The sequence below is a fragment of the Gopherus evgoodei genome, chromosome 3 (genome assembly GCF_007399415.2).
Source record: "Gopherus evgoodei ecotype Sinaloan lineage chromosome 3, rGopEvg1_v1.p, whole genome shotgun sequence".
Lineage (NCBI taxonomy): Eukaryota > Metazoa > Chordata > Testudines > Testudinidae > Gopherus > Gopherus evgoodei.
The window spans coordinates 166,160,083-166,183,686 of NC_044324.1; the positions used below are offsets into that span (position 1 = coordinate 166,160,083).

At 42.4% G+C, this 23,604-nt stretch overlaps 1 protein-coding gene across 1 annotated transcript in view; it reads left to right on the forward strand.

Annotated features, from left to right (window-relative positions):
• The window catches only part of BABAM2 (BRISC and BRCA1 A complex member 2), a 341,856-nt gene that overhangs the window by 27,691 nt on the left and 290,561 nt on the right, over positions 1–23,604 (forward strand). The window contains 1 exon segment of the mRNA XM_030557316.1: positions 18,521–18,597. Within this exon segment, the coding sequence (XP_030413176.1) occupies positions 18,521–18,597 (77 nt within the window).

The following is a 23,604-nucleotide window of genomic DNA, read 5'->3' on the forward strand; positions in this document are numbered from 1 at the left end:
AAACTGCCACCCCTGGAGGGGTGGCAGGGGGGATGCAGGCCCTCCCACCCCACTGCATCCCAGCCTGGGGCCCTAGCAGCGGCAGAAATTCGCTGCTGTCAGTGGGGATCCTGGCCGCAACACACTGACATTGGCTCTGGCAATGCTGCAGCCAGACTGGGGTCGGCTGCCCCCGGGCTACTTCCACTCTTCCCCTCGTCGAGTACCTGAGTCGTCGTAGCGTCACCGGTGGTCTCAAACACCATCGGCTCCTCTGGGTAAGTGTTCGAGGGTGGGCTCAGCGGCTCCTCGGGGTAGCTGGCCAGAGGCAGGCTAGTCTCCTCCTCGGGGTAGCGGGCCAGAGGCAGGCTCGGCCCTTCCTCGGGGTAGCTGGCGCGGGCCAGGCTCGGCCAGTCGTCGTCGGGGTAGCGGGCGCGAGGCAGGCTTGGCCAGTCCTCCTTGGGGTAGTGAGCGCGGGGCAGGCTCGGCTGGCCGGGTGTGAGCTCCAGCTGGCAGTGGCCGCAGACGTCTGGTCCCAGCGGTGGCTGGGCTGCTACTGAGCTCTGCAGGTCAGCTTTTATACTTCCGGATCTGCGCCATGACCTCTGAGGGGCGGGCGCAGGACCTGGCGGCTCCGCCCACAGCAGGTTTGGGGGAGGTTTGTCCCTCAGTGGGGCTGTGGGGTATCCTACTGCCTCGCTACATAGGAAAAAAAACCAAAGAAAGTTAGGGTTCAAGAGGTGAACCTCTTGTCCTGGTGTTTTTCCTGCCTCAGAAACACAGGTGCATTGCTTGGGGTTTCTGAGGGAAGGTCATTCAGTTCCTCATTGCTCTATATGCAATACCTTCACCCTCTAGGCTAGAAAGAACATCAGTATTCCCTCTACCTTATGCTATTTCAAGAATCATTAGCAGCTAAACCTTCCAGTTTTGAAATTCAGGGACTCATAGTGCTGGGACACCACCCTCTGCTTCAACTTCCAACCACATTAAAAAAGACCCAGTGAAGTCTTGACTCAGGTTTCGGCCTCCTTGGCTTTGAAGATTGGATCCATATGAGTGCAACTGCTTGGCCTAATAAGTGTCAGCCTCTGCTGAACGAGCCAGTTCTCATTATCATGCCTCTAATGATCTTGTACTTCAGTTCTGTTCCCTGAAGTGCAAAAGTGTTTCCACAAGGCTTCATTCTTAGAAGTCAGAGGTACTGCAAAACATGATCTTGAGGGCCAAGGCTATATTATGGGTCTGCATCCTGTTCTGGATCCAAGGCCATCAGTTCTGTGTTCAAAATCTCATTGCAGGAATTATTGGTTCCTACAGGTTCCATCGTTACCATGATGGCTCAGGTTCATTGTTTTGAGTCCCTGAAACACACACTCACTTGGATCTGCCTGTAGAACTGAAAGTCCCTCATGCTGCACCAGATAGGTTATCCTTGGTGATTAAAGATAAAGGCAAGTATAAATTATGAACCCAGCAAAATAGACAGAGGGCAATATTTGGTTACAATTTATTCAATACTCAAAGTACATTCATCTGCAAAAAAACCTAGCACACCTGTCTAATTTTTTTTGAATATGAACATTTGGTAGACATGCGTAGTTTGTTAAATATGTATAATCAGATTTCACTCAGTTTAATTAAATCACTAGAAACGACATGTCATGGGTAGTATAAAGAAACTCCATCTGCAGTATGGTAACAGCTTGTTAAATAGAGAGATCTAATGATTATATTACACTATAATGTTTCTCTAAACAAAAGTTCACTGCTGTAATGATTATTGTTTTGTTTCCGATATTTACATAGCAAGGATTTTTAAACCTGTTAAAACTTTCTAAACAAATGAATAGTTTAAACGCAAGAAGTCTAAGGCAGTGGTACCTGTTGCTTCTCCTCTGGGAAAGAAAAAGCGAAAAAAACAACAACTAAAGGCTGAGTCTATTTCCTTAGCTATGCAGCCTACCCAGAGATATGCAAAGCTCCTCTTTAGGGGCCCTACTGGTTCCCTGGGAAAATTTGGTTTGCCTCTTTTGGCTTTTTAACCAAGCCTCCATTGTCAACTTTGGAAACTTCCTTACATCCACATCTTGGATTGGGAGTCAGGCCACAACTGACCTGATCACTCCACTGGCTCACTCACCTCCGAACTCACTTCCCCAGTGGCCTCCACAAAGCACAGAGCTCAGGGCGGTTGCCCCAATTTGCTGTACCCAAGAGATGGTTCTGCTCATTGGAACATTCTCTCCTTCATCTGTCACTCTCACTCTACTGTGGGAATCACTGGTATGTGTTCTAGACATGCTGTTTGAAGAACAGCTAGTGGGACCCGTCAAGCCTCTGCATACAGTAGAACCCCAGAGTTACGAACACCAGAGTTACCAACTGATTGGTCAACCACACACCTCATTTGGAAATGGAAGTATGCAATCAGGCAGAAGCAGAGACAAATTTAAAAAAACCCAAACACTGTAGTACAGTGTTAAATGTAAATTATTAAACTAAAAAGAGAAAGTTTAAAAAAAAATTGACAAGGTAAGGAAACGTTCTGTGCTTGTTTCATTTAAATTAAGATTGTTAAAAGCAGCATTTTTCTTCTACCTAGTAAAGTTTCAAAGCTGTATTAAGTCAATGTTCAGTTGTAAACTTTTGAAAGAACCACCATAATGTTTTGTTCAGTGTTGTGAACATTACAGAGTTAACGAACAACCTCCATTCCTGCGGTGTTCATAACTCTCAGGTTATACCGTATATGTATCCAGATGTTCAAACCTCTGCGGATGACAATTTAGATGCATCATCATCCTCTTCTTTGTTAGATGTGCTTCAATTTTATGAACTTGTAGACAACATAGATACTACTTTAGAAGAAACTACATTCCCCCTCCCTGTGCCGGGTATTTGATATTCTTGGTTTGCCCTCATACAGTAAGATTACTGTATTGGTTATGGGCAGTTCATTACAACCAGGGTGGATTTGTTTTAAATCAAATCACTAGTTAGGAAGACTCTATTTAATCATGGATTTCTATATAAAAGTGCATTCTTGTTGGTTGTTATAACACTAATACATATTCTTTACAACTCAGAGATAGATATAGGTTTCATTTTTAGAAGGTACATACTATACATTTTTTAAGTGATTTATTTTGAAAACTTTTCAGCTTAGTTTTACAGATATATCAGAAAATGAAAGGTTGTTTGGTTATTTCTTTACCAAAGGTAGTTGAAGCAGATATTTATGACATCGCTGGGAGGTGAACTATCTCCTCCAGTTCAACAGGTTAATAATTAATATTTGGACGATTTTTTTGCCATGCTGTATTAGGAGGAGACCATCACCAGACAGATATTTACATTGTTTTATTTAATTAAAACAACGTTATGTGTTCTGGATTGTTTTCTTCAACACCAAACATATAATATTTTAACCAAACAAGCATATAAATTTTTGAATTTAGTTAAACATTCAAGTTTTTTTAAAATCAGGTTTGTTTTTGTTAAAATTGTTTTTAACTAAAATAGTTAAATGAAATATTAAAAAAAAATATTAAATAGACTATGTCAGCCAGGCCAACATGAGAAACTTAAAATATTGGCTTCTGCAGCTAACTCAGTCATCTTCACCTTCATTTTCCTGTTTGTTCATACTCTGGAAAAGGAAAAACAAGCTTTCCTGCTTTTTCTGGTCCCAAAATTATTTCTCAATTTGGAATGAATTAGTCCAAAGGAAGAAAATATTCTTTCCACACCGGCAGAAGAAGCTACTGCTGTTAAAAGTGAGATTATCACTTCAACAGTCTCTGAATCCAAGTGCTTAAGTGACTTCTACCAGTTCACTGGTGTGACTTTCTTTAAAACATCATCAGCAAACATGTATTTCTTGAGTGGTTCACCCTTAGCTCTGAAGTTTATTATAGTTGGCATTATGGAGGGATGATTGCTGGATGTCCATGACATAGCCAGCTCCTCCTCTTCAGCAGTTAAGGTTTGACCCTGGTACTGAGTATTGAGAATATTTGCAAGAAAATAAGCTGGAGATAGTGCTTGTTCCATTCATTTTTTTAATGTTTGTAATTTAACTCTGTCATTGCATATTTCTCTTTTTAAGATCTCACTCAGTTCTTTTCAAATTTTTGACAGCATCAGCCATAAAACAGCTATTTCTCTGCATTTTGTTCAAGGCTACAGAAATAGGCTTCAGGGTACTTAGCATGTGTTCAACATTTCTCTTAAGCCAGTATTGAAAACTTTGGCTGTGGCAGTGCCATCTGTTTTTTTCATGATTTTGTTCACAAACTATCATCAGATTAGGCCAGTTCTTAATATAGTGCTCAAAACAGTCCACTACTGAGTTCCATCGCACGTCTTGTGGGAGAGTTAGCTTGGTTCCTCCCACTTTTTTTCAGAGCAGCTGCTGCAAAGTGGTTGTTACGGAAGTATTTTGCAATTTAGCAACATTAGCCTTTATTTCTAGAACACTAAAGTCTTTGGCTAGGAGGTGCATCAAATGAGCACTGCAACCTATGTTATTAGCTTAGGACTTTCTTCACTCTCTTCTAAATTTCTTCTCATCTTGGATACATTTGCAGCATTGTCTGTGACCAAGCTGCGTACTGGACATTGGAATTTTTTTTTCACAGTTTGTTATAGCTGTTACTGCTATTTCTCATAAGTATTCTGCTGTGTGTGCATTTCCTGATGTATCAATTGTTTCTGTAAGGAAGACATTCCCTTCTTCTGTTGTCACACAAGCACATACAACAGGATCATTATGGACATTGCTCCACCCATCGAGACTCAGGTTAACAATTTCACCCTCTAGACGTTTTGCACATTGCTCAATTTCTCTTTCATACACTTTATCCAGCAATTTGCCTGTGACATCTGCTCTGTTGGGTGGACTGTATCCTGGTCTTAATGACTGAACCATATTAATGAAATGTGGGTTCTCAGTCATATAGAAAGGAGAGTTTGTTGCATAAACAAACCAGGCAATTTTTTCATTAATTACTTCTTTTTGTAATCTGCTGGTTCTTATCACAAATTTGTCTATGGCTGTTTCTGGATGATGGAGATTTTTTTTTATTTTTGCTACAGGTGATATACTGTGGCTATGTGACATACATGATGTGACTGAAACACTATTATTGGCAGATAACTCAGAAACTATAAAATGATGGTGATCTTGAAGGTGGATAGTCTTCAGAATCCTGTATGTTGAGGATGGATTCTCCTAAACAAAATAAGTCAGCACAGTTATTTAATTACTATTACCATACTGCTCATTTAGTATTACTCATTGCATTCACTGATGTTACCCTCAGTACAACTTTAAAGGTGAAATTGTAAAAGGAAGATGTGCCTATTTCAGCTGTTTATTTTTTTATCACAACTGCATCTAAAATGATAGTACCATGGAGTAACAACTATATTTTTTGCTCAGACATGAGAATTCAAGAATAGTCAGAAGGAAGACAGGCAGTCCTTAAGAAAGAAATATGAAATAAAAAAGTTTACCAACCTGAAGATCCTGCATGTTCAGAAGTTCCTTTCATCATCTTAAGTGTAGCTTCCTCCTGAGAAAAAACAATTCTCATGATGTTGTTTCATTTAGGCAGTCAGGCCTTACATTTCTTTGTTGCACTGTTTGCATTTTGCATGCATGCCTGTCTTACCCAGGTAGAGGTAGAGGATCTTCATTAAAATATTCCCAAACTGGATCTCTTTTACAGCCTGCTGCCATTATAGGTTTTCTCTTCTAGTGAAAGGCTGGTATGGTAGATCTCAAATCAATGAAGGCTACACTCAGACCTCAAGTCTTCTGGACTATGCTGCTCAAACAGTTTCACTTTTGTTTCTACCGCCTGTCCCTCCCTTCTCACATTGATATCCAGACTACTTTTCCTTGTCCAGATCTATTCCGCCCCTAACAATCTTCTATTCATTGAACTTTCTGAAACTTTGCACTTTTAGAGAGCGGTAAGGGATTGACTCTGTGTATACAAATTTGCAGAGGGACAATAGAGTTGAGGTCTGTTATTTCTCACCTCTATGTATTACTTAGTGACAAAGAGTGCTGACACCTTATAGACTAAGGGTATGTCTACATCTGCAATTTTGCAGCGCTGGTTGTTACAGCTGTGTTAGTACAGCTGTATAGGGCCAGCGCTGCAGAGTGGCCACACTTACAGCAACCAGCGCTGCAAGTGATGTTAGATGTGGCCACGCTGCAGCGCTGTTGGGAGTGGTGCATTGTGGGCGGCTGTCCCACAGAGCACCTCGTCCCATATCGGCGCTGTGGCTTGTGGGAAGGGGAAGGAAGTGTGATTGTCTTTCCGCTTCCTGTTCCTGTTCCAATGCCCAGCGGTGCTTTGTTACACATGCGGAGCAGTGTGGCAGCATTGTGACTGTACAGCGCTTTTTCTGCAAATTTTTTAAAAAATGGATCCTCAGCAACTGACGACCTTATTGATGAATGTTGCCAGCACATCGCGCTTGGCAGTGGAGCTATTCCTTCACCTGCAAAAAGTGAGTGATAGTGAGAGTGACAGTGACAGTGAGTCAGACGATGATATTGAATTGCCTCACTGTGAAGACAGTACATTGCTTGTGGCAGTAACAGATGTGCTCAGCTCCCTGGACCGGCGCATTTGGGCTCAGGAAACCAGCACTCAGTGGTGGGATCAAATCGTCCTGCAATCCTGGGATGACGAGCAGTGGCTGCAGAACTTTCGGATGAGAAAAGCCACTTTCATGGCACTGTGTGCTGAGCTCGCCCCTACCCTGCGGTGCAGGGACACGAGAATTAGAGCTGCCCTGCCTGTGGAGAAATGGGTGGCTATTGCAATCTGGAAGCTGGCAACGCCAGACTGCTTCAGATCGGTGGCGAACCAGTTTGGAGTGGGGAAGTCTACCGTTGGAATGGTGCTGATGCAAGTTTGCAGGGCCATTAATCGCACCCTGCTAAGAAGAACCGTGTGTCTTGGGAACGTGCAGGACATTGTGGATGGCTTTGCGGAAATGGGGTTCCCTAACTGTGGAGGGGCAATAGATGGGACTCATATTCCTATTCTGTCACCACCCCACCTGGCATCAGAGTATGTTAATCGCAAGGGTTATTTCTCCGTGGTTCTGCAAGCGCTTGTGGATCACCGTGGGCGTTTCACTGACATTTACTCAGGATGGCCTGGAAAGGTGCACGATGCACGCATATTTCGGAACAGTGCCCTGTTCAAGAGGCTGAGGGCGGGACTTTTTTCCCAGACCGCAAGATCACAGTAGGGGACGTGGAAATGCCCACTGTGATCCTTGGAGACCCCGCTTACCCCTTAATGCCATGGCTCATGAAACCATATACAGGGAAGCTTGACAGGAGCAAGGACCGGTTCAACTACAGGCTGAGCCGGTGCAGAATGACTGTGGAGTGTGCTTTTGGCCGTTTGAAAGTTCGCTGGAGGTGTCTTTATGGGAAGCTAGATTTGATGGAAAGCAGCATCACCGCTGTTATATCCGCGTGCTGCACCCTCCATAATATTTGTGAAGGGAAGGGTGAAAGATTCAGTGAGGAATGGACCTCCAAGGTTAGACGCCTGGAGAATGAGTTTGCTCAGCCAGAGAGCAGGGCTAATAGGGAGGCCCAGGAAAGGGCTTCAAGGATTAGGGATGCTTTAAGGGAGCAATTTGATGCTGAGAGCCAGCAGTAATGTTTGATGCATTTGATGTGCTTTGCTCTACCTCATTGTGTATTATTTACCACTTCCAGCAGCAATAAAACGTAGTGAAAGAAATAGAAGAAAAACCTTTATTCAACATACAGTACAAAACATGCAAGGGGGTAAGGGTGGTTGACAGTACATTTACAGGTTTTACTATGTCCTATTTTGATCAATATTCACTGTCTGTTGCACTTCAGCATTACTATGCTGCAGAATGATGGGGGTGGAGTGAACAGGGTAAGAATTATAGTTATCAGGGCTAGTAGGTGATCTTATAGGTGTTGGGGGCAGCTGGGGATAATAAGGAACTGGCTGCTGGAGAAAGTTGTTTTGTGAATATACAGGGTGACAAGGAAGAGGGCTTTGGGAGGGCTGTGGGTTAGCACGGTACATATTTGTCTGCATGGCTACAAGAGACTCGAAAGACTCAGTTTGGCGAGACAGGAGGCTTATCATCTGCTTTGTTGTTTTTTTGGCAGACAATTCCTTTCTCCTGCTTTCTGTTTGCCTACACAATTCCTTTCTCCTGCTTTCTGTTTGCCTCCATTCATGTACAGTCTTTCTCCACTCCTGTACACTGCTTCTCCATTCCTCTGTCTTCCTACTTTCCCTGTTGTAGTGGCTCAGAACAGACTTGATCAATTCCTCTTATGATTTCCTAGGATTGCGTCTCAAGTTCTGCAACCTACATGAGGGCGGTGATACAGCTGCAGTAGTCAAGGTCCCTAGAAAACAGAGAGATAGAAACATGTAATACACAGAGGCATCATTGTTTATTATCAAATTTTGAAGGACTTTTGAGACTTTAGGTAGCATCCTTCTCACATACCTCACATAACACAGAGAGGGCAAGCAAGCTAAGTCATGGCGAGCAATGGGGTGAGTGTTTTTAGCAAAAATTACCCCTTGGGAGTGGGAATTGACCACTGGGTCGCTGGGGTTTATCAGCAGTGGGTACAGGTTGTAGCTGGTGTCCTGAAGAAGGGACAGTAGTGAACAGGAAGGTGGTGAGCTAGGTGCTTGGGGGATTGGGGTTTTTTTTTGGTCCGCTTTCAACCCGTCCTGATACTGGGGGAGGAGGGTGGAAATGCGGTGCTGGATGCCTGCACACCACGTGGCTGCCTCCGTGCTTGGAGGGTGGCTGGGGAACACGGCAGCACACCGCGGGGCTGGATGCCTGCTTGGAGGGTGGCTGGGGAACACGGCAGCACACCGCGGGGCTGGATGCCTGCTTGGGGGGGGGGGAAACCATAGCAAACCGCGGGGAAGGATACCTGCTTGGAGAGGGGGTTCGGGGGACACCAGAGCAAACCGCGGGGAAGGATACCTGCTTGGAGGGGGGGTGGGGAACACGGCAGCACACCGCGGGGCTGGATGCCTGCTTGGGGGGGGGGGGGAACACGGCAGCACACCGCGGGGCTGGATGCTTGCTTGGAGGGGGGGTGGGGAACACCAGAGCAAACCGCGGGGAAGGATGCCTGCTAGGAGAGGGGGTTCGGGGGACACCAGAGCAAACCGCGGGGAAGGATAGATCAAATCAATGAGCTATTCCACGTTTAGGCATGCATGCAGGCAGCCATAACCAAAATCCTCCTCTCCCAAAACATTGAAATCTACTTACCACGAACACGATCCTCAGCTTCCTCCTCACCGTCAGCTTCCAGCTGCTGCGACTGGCTAGCCTCCTCCGGGCTGGAGAAGAGATCCTGGCTGCATGTGTCTGGGACTCCGGGGTGTCTCCCTCCACGCCAGTAGCCTCACTGTCTCCGTCCTCTACACTATCCCCCACTTCTCCCTACTCTGAACTCTCCATCGTGCTCCTAGGATTCGCGGTGGGGTCACACCCAAGTATGGCATCCAGCTCCTTGTAAAAATGGCAGGTTGTGGGGGCAGCTCCTGAGCGGCGATTTCCCTCACGGGCTTTGCAGTACGCACTCCTCAGCTCCTTAATTTTTACTCTGCACTGCAAGGTGTCCCGTTCATGGCCCCTTCTCATCAAGGACTGCGATATCTGACCATACGTATCATAATTTCTCCTTCTGGAGCGCAGCTGTGTTTGCACAGCCTCTTCTCCCCACACACTAATGAGGTCCTGCAGCTCTGCATTGGTCCATGCTGGGGCTCGTTTGGTGCGTGGAGGCATGGTCGCTGAGTGATTGATAGATTAATTGCACTCCACACCTGGCTGAGCAAACAGGAAGGGGATTTTTAAATTTCCCGGGCCCTTTAAAGGAGGGGTCAGGTGAGCACAGGGCAGTGGAGTTTGCTTGATTACCAGAGAGGCTTCCTCAGGTATGCTGGGATACCTGCTTATTCCACGGAGGTCAACAAAAACGCTGGTGAGTGTCTACACCTGATGCTGGATCCTCTACACCCGAGGTTCGACCGGGTGTACAGCCAGCGCTGCAAACAGGGAGTTGCAGCGCTGGTAATGCCCTGCAGGTGTGTACACCTCCTAAGTTGCAGCGCCGTAACCCCCTCACCAGCGCTGCAACTTTGTGGTGTAGACAAGGCCTAACAGACGTATTGGAGCATAAGCTGCATCACATTGTTGACTCATATAATGGATCACAAATTAAATAACATCCAGATCCTTTTCAGCAGTATTACCACCAGTGGGGACCATAAAGGCAGAACAATAGGAGTATAGATTTCACAATCACAGCTATTAAGTGGTTTCTTCCCAGACAAAATGCTATCAAAATTTATTTTAAACATCTTAAGATCTGTTTCTTTATCTGATGATGGTGGGTACTGAAGGACTGAAGTGCCCTCTTATCAGCCCAATATTACATTGTTTGATGCAATTTAGATGGAATGTGAAGATGCAACTCGGCAATTTTGCTCATGGTTGCTTTTTTTTTTTTAACTGCAGAAAAAGACCTCAGATCTTACACCTCCAGGTGCCTACAAATCGATTTGTTTAATAATTTGTTTTGCTATCTTTCCAGGTATCTAAGTTAGGCTGACTAATCTATAATTCCCTGTGTCTTCTTTGTATCCCTTTTTAAAGGTAGGTACTATCTTTGCCCTTCACCAGTCTTCTGGGACTTCACTCAGATTTCAGGAGTTCTCAAAGATAATTGCTAACAGTTCTGAAATTGTTTCATTTAGTTCCTGAAGTACCATAAGATTAGTTTCATCAGGCTCTTCCAACTTGAATACATCTAACTCAGTGGTTCTCAAACTTTTGTAGTGGTGACCCCTTTTACACAGCAAGCCTCTGAGTGTGACTCCCCTTTATAAATTAAAAACACTTCAAAAAAATATTTAACACTATTATAAATGCTCGAGGTGGAGCAGGGTTTGGGGTGGAGGCTGACAGCTCATGACCCCCCAAGTAATAACCTTGTGATCCCTGAGGGGTCATGATCCTCAGTTTGAGAACCCTTGATCTAACTTGTCTAAATATTCTTTAACCTGATTTTCCCTAATTTGGCTTGCATTCCTTCCTCCTTGTTGTTTAATATTAATTGTGTTGGGTATCTAGTCACCATTAACCTTTTTAGTGAAGAGTGAAGCAAAACAGGGATAAAAATCTTCAGCTTTCTTGATGTCATCAGTTATTAGGTCTCCTTCCCCGCTAAGCAGAGGATTTTCACTTTCCTTCATCTTTCTCTTGTTGCTAATGTATTTCAATGACCTTTTCTTATTGCCTTTTATGTCCCTTGCTAGATGTAATGCATTTTGGGCCTTAGGCTTTCTGATACTGTTCCTACTTGCTTGTGCTAATCTTTTGTACTCCTCTTTAGCAATCTGTCCACGTTTCCACTTTTTGTAGGATTCCCTTTTGTTTTGCAGGTCACTGAAGAGTCCTGACAGAGCCATATTGGCCTCTTCCTATCTTTCCTTCTCACCGGGATAATATTAAAAGCACAACTGCAAATTGTTTCCTTGAGAAACTGTCAGCTCTCCTGGGATCCTTTTTCCCTTAAATTTTCTTCCCATGGGGCCTTACCTACCAGTCTCTGACTTGTTGAAGTCCTCTTTTATTGAAGTCCATTGTCTTTATTCTGCTGCTCTCACTCCTTCCTTTCCTTAGAATCATGAAATCTGTCATTTCATGATCACTTTCACATGAATTGCCTTCCACCTTCAGATACGCTATGAATTCCTCCTGTTGGTCAGAATCAAGTCTAAAAGGGCTGTTCCCTGGTTATTTCCTCCACTTTGTTGAACAAAAAATTGCATACCAAGAGCTTACTGAAAATTGTGTGTGTTTTGCTATATTTTCCAACAGATGTCTGGGCGGTTAAAGTCTGCCATTACTACCAAGTCTTGTGTTTTAGATATATTTGTTGTTGTTCCAGAAATGCCTCATTCACCTCCTCTTCCTGATTTGACAGTTTTAAATACTGTACCATGCATACACACGAGGGGGCTGAACGAAGATTCCATGGGCAAATGCCTTCTGCTTCTATTCCTGCCATCCCTCCTGAACTGCTGCCTGTCCCTCTCCCTCTGCTCCTCTCCTTGTTGTCTTATTTGAGCTCCTGTTCCTGTCTCATTCCCTTTTTCTATTCCTTTTCATCCCCTAGTTCCTGTCTTTACCCTTTGGCCTGCTCTCCATGTTCTTGCCCCTGCCACCACTCCCTGCTCCTATCCTCCTCCCTGCCCCCACCTGCTTCTCATTCATATTCATTTGTGGCAGGCTACTTTCTCCTCCTCCATGCTGTCTGGGCACTAGTGAGGGAAAATTGAGAGTGTCAGAGAGAGAGTGTTCCTGTCAGCTCCCATGCCCAGTGCCACAATAGTCGTGGCAGCCAGGAGGAGCAAGGAAAAGTTCTGCTCAGCCTTTGCTGCATGCTCAGTTGTTCTGTGGGAATGGCACATGCACAGTCCAGTCCTATGTAGGAGCAGTTGAAGGCATGGGGAATTTAGCTGCCATATTCTAACCTGTAGTGAGCATGTATCCAGTGGGATTTTTCAGAAAGCTATATAGTTTGGCCAAATTTGGGCAGATTTTCACTGGGACAGCGCAATGCATGTCCCAGAGCCCTCTGTCAAATTCCATGCCTTTGCTCCAAAGCATAGAGGCACTTGACCTTCTCAGTGAAATAGTTGTAAGACTTTAGCATGGTAAAAATAATGTATATTTCTCCAATCTCATTGTGGGAAATGGCTGAACTGTTTTAGCGGTTTTAATAAACAACCACAAAAACAAAAATTAAAAGCCTGAGGCTCGCTCCTGGGATGAGAAATTTTAGCCTGAACAGTTGGAGTATGGCAAAATCATAAGCAATTGGAAACAGGGACTTGCAGTGGAAAGTGGTAGGTAACCTTAATTGTGGGCATCTATAAAACAAATCGGTACTACAAGAATGTACATGGTGAGCGTCTTTGGCCTGCAGGTAATTAGCAATTATAGTTTATTTTCAGTTTTACATAGTGATGCTAACCTTGTATCGGCTGGAGCCAGGCTGTTGTGAAATCTGGCTTCATAATTAGGGTAACTCTTAATGGTCTGTACCTCAAAAACAGTTTGATCATGTTTTCCATTTTTTGTGTGTACACGTACGCACACACAAAGGGTGTCATTTTGCAACCAATTTATTGCTACAAAAACAATTGTTAGATGAATCATGCCAACCCGCAGAGCCAGGATTTAGAATGCTAGTCATTTAATTCCAGAACTTATAAGCCTTTACTACTTTGAGCAAAGGGAGGACCTCTGGTGCAGGGGCAAACGTTAGAAAGACTCTTATGTTCTCTCTAACATGTAACACGCCACCAGAAAGCAAGCTATTTATACCGAACGCAAACTGTAGCTATTGCACTTAGGTATAGCAGTTAACAACTTTGGTTAAATACAGCTATTTTCTTCAAACATAGCTGCTGCACACATTTTCAGTGAGGTGTAACTGAATGGTGAAGGGTTGATAACAAGTGCTTTTTTAATTAGAGGACTACAAAGTAACATTAAATACAAGTCCCCTTCAAAGCATGGTAACATGTTAATGACCTATAATTCAGAAACTTTTAGAATAATTTTCTTCAGACTTTGTAGAATAATTCTCCTTAGTATTTGGAGTAAATTTAGCAATTTTCAGGCAAGACCATGCCTTCATGTGTGTTGGATTTAAAACTACAGATCATACTGTAACTTGGTTATAATCTTAACTACTGAATATTGACAATAGAACACCACACATAATACTTACTTTAATGACTTGGACATCAAACTGGAAAAAAGGTGTAAATTTTGACTGGTTGGAGAATTCACAGTGATCCTTGATAAATTGTTTCATCACTGACAATTTTTAAATTAAGATGGGATGTTTTTCTAAAAGCTCTACTCCAGGAATTACTTTGGGGAAGTTGTATGGCCTGTGCTATCCAGGAGATCAGACTAAATGATTGCAATGGTCTCTTCTGGCCTTGGAATCTAAAATCCTTATTTTCATTTTTGGTGTATATTCAAGCGCATTGCTTTCTTCAGGCCCGCACGTGATTTTAAACAAAGATAATTATATGCAACAAAGAGGCAAGAGGAGCTCTGGTGACTGGGCTGCATGTTTCTCTTTTTTTTGTTAGGTTGTGATGGTTGTTCAGTCATCTGGCGACAACCATTTTACTTACAAACTGGCTGACAGACACCATTTAATAGATGAGTCTACAGCCTTTTGTTTGGCCTCTAACACAATGTCATCAGCAGACAGCACAGGTACTGGTTTGTCTGGCCACATGGGAAAACTTGAAGCAGAGAGACAGCTGAAGAAGGTAGTATTTAACCTCAATTAAGGTTAAGAATCTTTGTGTGTTGTTTTTTTTTTTTTCCTTCATGGTTTTGACTGAAATCAGTTCTTCTGCAATAAAGTATAATTGGTACCTATCAATACTTTGGAATAGTTAGTGTTTATCAGAAATGGCAATATAAAATCATGTTTTTTCTATTTTAGTTACATTAAAGTATTTAAGTACCTTGTTTTTTCTTTAAAATGCCTGAAGACGATCAATTAAAACTCTAATCCTGCACCTGCCCAAATGATTAGCCCTCTTAAGTTCAGTGAGACTGCTCCATGTGTGCATGCTTGCAGGATTGGTGCCTAAATAATTAAGGGCTATGTAATAAGTTTACAGTCTGTCTGGGAGGCAGGGTGGGGTTGGGGAGTGGAAGGGAGCGGTTCATTGTTGCAAAGCCTTTGGAGCAGCCTAGAGGGAGGTTGTAACTCTGGGACTTCCCATAGCCTCACCCCTCTGTAGAGAGAGTGCACTGTTGACATGTCTATAGCTGGTGCAGTGTACTCTCCCCAGTATGCCAGTGAAGCCTAGCCTAGAGGGGGCAGGGCCAAGACCATGCCTCTTCCTGCCAACCTGACATAGCAGGGCACTTGAAGCAGTGGTATGCCACATCAGCGCAAGGCAGTAAGAGTGTGACTTACATCTCTTTATTCCCTTCATTGGCATGCAGGATGGGCTGCTTGTATATCCAGTTTTATTATCCATTCCATTCTGTTCGACTTGTGTTAGCATCTCATGTGACAAACTGTTTGATACATTCAGCACTTTAATATCAGCTTCAGATGGTATGTAAGCACTTGTCCTATTGAGAAAATTATTAAAAAGTTTTGGTTTTTTCTATTAGACTTTCTGTATCAAAATTGTGAATTGTTTTATAGTTTTTTCCCCCTTTCTGTTAGTGAGAAGTAACTAGTTCCCTTTAGATGCATCTCTGAAAGATTTTTGCTTAGTTACTCAGCCAGTCACAGTGTCTGAAGTCTCTTGTGTAGCCTAGTCAAAGAGGGGTAATTTGCTAAAAAAATGACTGGGAAAGCTGTCACTTTCCATCACTTCTAAACCAGTAAAATTTAAAAACATGCTAAGTGAGCTATAATAACCTAGGAAAAATACTTAGTGTTGCTTTTAGGGACTTTAATAACATCAGATCACTCTTTTATTTTAATGTAATTGTATATTGTACTTTTCCCTCTTTCCAAATTGTTTAGTGTGCTAAAAGTAAAGGTTGTATTTGCAAAATCAGAAATTTTGATGCACGTTTTAAAAGCTACCAAAATATATTGTCTTAATGGTAAGGGTGACAGGACCTCTATGACCTGTGATATTTCACAATAAATTGCCATTAAATATTAATGGCTGTTGATGTGTTAGTGTAGAAGCTTAAAAAATAAAAATAAAATAAAATAAAAGATTAAACTCATTTATGAGGGTTTGGTTTAGATGCTATGGTGATGGGTGCCTTAGAAATGCTTTGAAACTATAGGCTAAGATACTCATAATCAGAGGAGAGAACTGTTATGTTTCTAGTCATAGCTGTGTATGCAGTGACACTGAGCATTCCTTTCTACCTTGATGTTCTTACCTGTGCACGTAAGAACCATCTATCTTCTTAAAAAACAAACAAGCAAACCAAAACAAACCCCACAACTATGGTATTTTCTTACTCTGACTACACTCAGACTTTGATGCTGAAAGTCCTCTCTCGGAGCCTGATCCTACACCTATTGAATCAAGCCCTCTGTGCATAGCAGAGAACACAAGGTGGAGGCTACACATGGGCACAAATAAGGTTAAACAATAGATGTAGCATGGTGAGCAAAAGTCAGTCTGAAGCCCCTGCATGTCCTCGACTTAGCTTTCTGAGTGCAAGGTAAAACAGGTGGGGTGCAGGGAGAGAATGGATGTGTTTTAGGACATTGGTTTTCAACCTGCAGGGCATGTCCTCTTGTGCTGGGGGAGCAGCAATGAGGATACTGTGGGAAGCATGGGGCTGTCGCTGGCTGGGTGTCTGGGCCAGAGCAGGGCAGTAGAAGGGAGAACTCATAGGGAGTCTCCAGCAGATGAGGGGAAGCGCAACCACACCCTGCCCTGGCAGCAGCCTGCTCCTCTTCCCCTCCTCCCCACTTGACCACTGGGGACTTCTTGCTTGCTCTCCCTGCTACAGCCCAGACACCTGGCTGGCTGCAGTCCTTGTGTATTTGCTCTCTGGAACCTGTGGGTGTGAGAGGCTCTGGGAATGGGGGAGGAAGGGCAAAAAATCCCATTCCACTCCATGCTGCTGTAGGTTCCTCTGGGATGGAGTCAGCTGGATCATGCCACCACCCCAGATGTGAGCCACTTGTTCTCAGTGAGTCACTTTCTGCCTTGGATGGGTAGGCATCGGGGAAGGAGGGAGGGTCTATGGAGAAAGGGGGACACAGCAAAAAAGTTTAGGAATGTCTATTTTAGGAGAAATGAGCTTAAGCACCATTCTCAATATGCCAGTGAGGCAATTAACTATGTACAGTACTCACTCTGACCTCTCTTCTGCTGCAAGATTGGTATAATTTTGCATCTACATAGCTCTTGCTGTGCAGGGTAAGGTGTCCCTGTGTTATCCTACTTCCCACATTTTAATTATGCACATGAGCCGGTGGGTAGTAGGGTGACCACCCATCCCTAATTGGGCTGGACAGTCCCAAAATGTACATTTCAAGTCCTGGTCCCAGGCTGAATGACACCAGGACAGCATTTGTTCCGGATTCCCTGCGGTGCTGCTATACACCTGCCCAAGGCTCAGGGGTGGTGCCAGCCTCTTCCTGGTATATGTATGTGTGTGTGTGTGGGGGGGGGGGCCTTAGCCCTCCCTCACCACAAGGCTCCACCACCTGTTCTTCCTCTTCCTTTCGAGGCCCAGAGCTGGGTAGTGCAAAGAGCTGCCCTGGGAGCCTGGGCAGTTGTGTGAAGTCCTGGACCCTCTACCTGCCCTTGGGGTTGGGACACAGACCAGGGGCTGCTTTTGGGCTCTTATCACTGCCCAACTCTGGCAGGGAGTGGGGCCTTGGGGGAAGAGGAGGAGCAGGGGGCAGGGCTCCTGCATATGTCCTGTTTTTCCATTTTGAAAAGGTGGTCAGTAGGGTACTGCACTGGGACTCAGGAGACATGGGTTGTATTCATGACTCTACCACTGATCTTATGTGTGACCTTGGGCAAGTCACTTCACTTCTCTAGGCCTCTGTTTCCCTTCCCACCTTTTGTCTGCCTTGTCTGTTTAGACTGCCAGCTCTTTGGAGCAGGGGACTGACTTAGTATGCATTTGTAAAGTGCCTAGCACGATAAGACACAATCTCAGTTGGAGCCTTTAAATGCTACAGTAATAAAAATAATTTTGTACATGCGCATTAAAATATTTTTTTCTTAAATGACATGGTGCAATCACTAGTGTTGTTAGACCATGGGAATGGGAACCCTGAACACCTGATTTCTAATCCCAGCTATGTCACTAATTTACTGTGGTTTTGGGCAGATCATTTAATCTCTCTGTTTTATTTTTCCCAGCTATAAAATGAGTAAAAATGGCAGTGAATTTTTACTTCATTTAAATTCACAATGCAGCTCAGTTTCTTCAAAGATGGAAACAGGCAGTACAAGTCTGTTGAACTGTTGAGTAAGTCAAGGAGAGCTGACTGTTTCTGTACTACATGAGTTAGAGAGTTTGGTGGGTTTTGGAGGGTGATTAAAGTATATCAATTGTGAGGTATCTCATATCAGGGAGTTGTTTTCCTGGGAGATCCTTTGGTGTTTCAGACTGGTAAAGAAACTGTTGTTTATTGGGACAGGTCTAGATGTCTCCCATTTTTGTGTAAATTTATGGATGGACAGAATGGAATGGAATGAACTTTCAGCATTGTAGCTTACTCCTCCCTCCCCATTTAATCTTCCTGTTTTTCCAGAAATGTGAGGAGAGCAGGACACTATCAGCCTTTCCATAAGAATTTCTACTATACCATCTGGGTAGTGCTCACTCATCTCATTTGTATCTTGTTAAGCATTGTTACTGTCTATCACTATTGTTTAGAAATTCCTTTCCTTGTTTTCAATTTTAGCTGTACCTCTTTGACACCTGGACCCAGCTGTGATCGGTTTAAGTTGCATATCCCATATGCTGGAGAAACACTCAAATGTAAGTTAAAGCCATTTATATCACCCATTCTCTACTTCTCTCACCCCGTTTTATTGTCCAGTCACGATGCTGTGTGCTAACAACTCAATATTTCCCAGTGTTTCAAACTTTGCCATTTTATCATGAATCTTGTGATATTTGGTGTCATCATAAAGCTCCAACTTCTGGAGTCATGTGACTATGTGAAAATCTTAGCTTTCATTTAAAAAAATAAGTTTCTAGTTTTCATAGATGCAGAGAAAAGGTTGAAAACATAAAAAGACACCAAAATTTATTATTTTTTAAAATGTTGTGATTAAGATAGTCATAATTTTTGGAGGCCAGACTCATGCTCTTGGAATGCTTTGGGTTGACAATACTGATTTCCTCTCTGGTAGTGAGGATTTTCTTACTGCTACAATATTTGTTGTATTGTATAAAGACACAAATAACTAGCGCAGATTGTCATGCTAGGTGAAGCAGTGGAATTTGGTTTTAGTGATTAATACTTTCAGAGCTCATTTGGCTATCAGATCTTCCTTTCTAAATGCCATTTCTAGTGATAGATGTTGGTTTGTTTGACCCTCCCATTGTTGAATGGGTATTTGAGTGTAAAAATTAGATACGAGACTACTTCCTTTCATGTTTTTAGAAGACAGGAAAGAATTTTTTCATCTTCTCCGTTTCCATTCAGCTGCAGGTGAAGAATGGTAAAAGTTGAGAGGAGGGATAACGTTAAAGCAATAATAAAGTGACTGATCTATCTTGGCTATCAAATGCATATAAAAACTTGCTTTATTGTTTCATGGTAGTAATTTTGCTTCCATAAATGTGTCTGACTTGTGACGATTACACTTCCATGGAATTTCATGTAGTGTTCATTCAGCTGTAACGATCAAGAAGTGTCCATATGTCTGTCTCAAATCAATTCTTATAGCCTGTCACAGGGTGACTTGCCCTTTAAGCGTGATTGGTCATGTCCCACCTGTAACACTTATTTTCTCCACCTGTATGAGATTAGTCACATGATAGATTGTGTGGCTAAATCAGGGGTTCTGGGATGGAGATAAGACAGAAGCCAGTGGAGAGCCTGAGAGGGAGAATGCAGATATGAAACCATGAGGAGCTGCTGCTTGGTAGAGACTCAAAGGACCAAGGAGTGCCTAGGCCCAGCTTGAGACTAATGGGACAGAAGAGTCTTTTGTGTTTATTTTGGACTTGAATATCTTGCAAGAGGCACTTTTTCTTTAATGACTTAGCTAAATAGCCAGGTCTTTGTAGCAGGTTATCACTGCAACCAAAACAAGCTGAGAGGTTGGGAGGTTCAGTCTAAGTGAGAAGAAACCGAGGCAGTGGCTAGCCCAAAGCTGGACCTGGTAGGGGGTGCAGCTATATAACCTAAGGGCTTCTCTACATGGGAACTTAGTGTGCAGCAAGCTAAGGTGTGAATTTACAGGTCACAAGTTACTCTGCGCTAACTCACTATGTGAACACTCTTGTACTAAGCTGAACTGTCTGAGGGCACTTTTGGTACAGAGCAAGAATGTTCAGTTGGGGAGATAGTGTGGAGTAGCCAGTGTGCTGTCAGTTCACACTCTAGCTTGCTGCACCCTAATTTCCTCAGGTCTTCAAGTTGGAACACTGTATCATTTCAGTGTGGTCTACTGGCTTGGCTTACTGTAGCTTTGCTTTTATCTGTAAAGTTTTCACTTGGCATTTCTGAAATTCATTATTGCCTCTCAAATTTTATTTAGTAATTAGAGGTGGGTCATCATATTTTTTTATTTAGGTCAGTCAATAAGCAGATGGATAGTACCTGTTTTATTCACAAAACATGTTGTTTGTACTCTGGTAGTCACACTGATCTAGAGAGTATGTGGTATAGTTTAAATGCTGAGGAGAATTTCTTTGTATTTCAGTATGCATTAGGACTTTTTATCTGATTATACAGTACCTTAGAAGCCATACTCCTTTTACAAACAGCAGTCAACAGAGTTAACATTCTATATTGTTACAAATATTTTAATGGTAGTTTGACATTTACAGCAAAATCTATCATTCCAGGAATTTACTTTAGGTAGGCCATGAAATTGTTTGTTTTTCTATTTTTATGATTATAGTCCGCCTAGACTCTAACATGACTGTCAGGATGAAGTGTATATTTAATCTGCTGTTCTAAAAGTACCAAAATGTTGCTTAGGATTCATCACAGAAATATGGGTAGATGTTTTCAGAAAGATGAAAATAGAATCTTGGATGCTAGAGATTACATAGAACACACTGGAGCATCATAAATGTGGATATTTCCAACATGAATTTAGCCTAACCTCTTCAGTACATACACTTCTACCTCGATATAACGCTGTCCTCGGGAGCCAAAAAATCTTACCGTTTTATAGGTGAAACCCATATATTGAACTTGCTGGAGTGCGCAGCCCCCCTCCTCCTCCGAGCACTGCTTTACTGTGTTATATCCGAATTTGTGTTATATCGGGTCACATTATATCGGGGTAGAGGTGTCCTACTTTGGGACATGGTGGTATTTTTTCCTAGTATATGAGGAGGACAACTGTGTCAGCTAGTGTTCCTTACTTTTGTGTACACTGTAGTCTCTCTGTTTAGAGAGATGTCCATTTTTAGCTAAAAATAATAATAAAATTCTTCAGTGTCCAGATGGCAAGTTCAACCCCATTTTAAAGCCTTGAACAACCTACTTCCATATATTAAGTGCCGTAAAACAATGTTAAAGACTTGCTTTGTGGCCACTGCCAGATTGCACTGAAGGATCTTAATAGTGCAACAGCAAGATTGAGACTGTTACCATCATTTCTGTGGGAATATAATAGCTCCCTCATGTATCACCTGCAGAGCTCTGTTTTCAAACAGTTCATTGAGAGATTAAAAAAAAGTGAGTGTTTTTGAGTACAGAGAGACCAGAGTTGTTCCTGATGAGGGAAGATTTCACAAACAAGTGAGCGATGTGCAAGGAAGTAGGCGTACAAAGTCCATAGTGGTAAATACAGGTAGTTTTGGAAGAGTATGCCTGGAACTGCCCTTCTTGCTTATCTTTGTGGCGTGTGCATTGAACATTGGTATCAAGATGAAAATGCCATCAAATCAGCTTTTCTTCATTCACCGTCTTTCCAGTTTCCATGATTTAAAAAACCAAAACAGCCAATACCTGCATATAATCATGTTGTTAACCTATACACTAACTGAATAAGGAACGTGATGCAAATAAGTGTTTTGTTCAGACAAATTGATTTTTCAGATTATTAATAATAATTGATTAACTGAAGTGTTAATTCTTCTTAGCATTATGAATTTAAAAATGCTTATGAATCATTCATAGCATAAAACAATATTATGGCTCACACAATAAAGATTTGTGCCAATGGGCACAAGAAAGGGTTAATAATTTAGAGTTCAATAAATAAGTCTGTGACCACTATGGGGGAAGCCTACCATTGTAGGCCAGCAGAAATCTGTAAAAACTCCCCAAAGTCTGTTGCCAGATCTGTTTGTTATCTTTACAAGGCAGAATAGTTCTGCAAAGGAAGATTGCAAAATCTGGCAGTAGAAAAAGGTAGGCTGAAATGAGCAGGATCTCCTGTATCCAGGGTATCGTGCCAAACATAGGCTGAAGTGTCTGGTTTCTTTGTGGTTTGTGCTACATCCTCTTTGCTACAGATCAGGTTTGTGCGGATCATCAATCATAACTGCTGCCACAATGCAAATACCCTGGTACTGTGTCCCAATGTGTTGAAAGCGGTTGGCATACTTATTTAGGGAAGTACAGCTGTACAGTCACAGTCTTGTTTTCCATAATATCAGGAAGTTCACAATTGTTACTGTTGTTGCTTTCCTCCTTGAAAAAGGGGAAAAAATGTACTTGTAGCAAATTCAGTAGATGCTGGCCAGCAACTTAAAGTCATGTTTTTGACAGCTTTGGTAACATTAAGCAGTTCAGAATGGCCTTTCCTATCATTTTAATAATTTTCTTCAGTTTCAAATGGAGATTTATTCTTTCAGATTTCATATTCAGTTCACTTTTGCTTTTAGTTTTTGCTTGCTGTGGTGTTCTTGGAACATTATCTGACACCAGCCCAAATAAGGCCTTGAGGATCTCCATTGTTTTTTTACTTCATTTAAAGAGCCTCTTATACTGGAGAACACTTTGTATTATATCAGGCATAAATATAAATCAGTTTGTCTATATTGCATATGTAATTTAATAAAAGATTACTAATTTGAAAAGTGTGTTCTTTTGAAGAATTATAGACAGTTCATCTTCTGACGGGGAAATAATAATTTTGTTTTGTTGTTTTTATGATCATGACAGGGTGGATGCCTTAATGGTTTAAACGTCAGGCTTAACCTCCTTATAAGTGTGTATTAAAATCATAGCGGGGTCATCCTGGACCTTCATTCTTCCACTGTTCTATGGTGTTCCATTAAACTCCACAGTTTGGTATGAAACGGTCTTTCAGCTGTGACCTTAAAATCGTGGTGCTGTCTGCTTTGCATTGCTGTTAAATACTCTATGTCAGTTTTCACAAATACCATTTTTTCAAATATAGAGGCTTACCTGATTGTCTTTGGTCAAAATTCCAGCCCCTATTCTAATATAAAATAAATGTCTTAAATATCAAGTAACATAGAGGCTGCTGTACTGAGTTCCTTAATCAACTTTCATATTTATTTCAATTAAAAGACTAATTTTTGACTCTGAATTCTATGTGTATAATGCTTGTTTTTAATTAGGTTATCGTTTTTTTCCTTGAAAGAAAGAAAGAATTGTCTTCTTTCAAAATGACTGTCACATCTCATTGTTCCCAGTGAGCATGAGGCTATTGGCTGCCCTCAGTTAAGATGTTTTTTCAAAATAGCCACTGCCTTCCATTGTTCCTGGAGGGAATTAAGTCAAGTTGCTCTCAGGAATAATGATAAGCCTTTTGTCCTATCAGGAGATGGAGAGGAACAGTGTGAGGAGCAGCTAGGGTGACCAGATGTCCCGATTTTATAGGC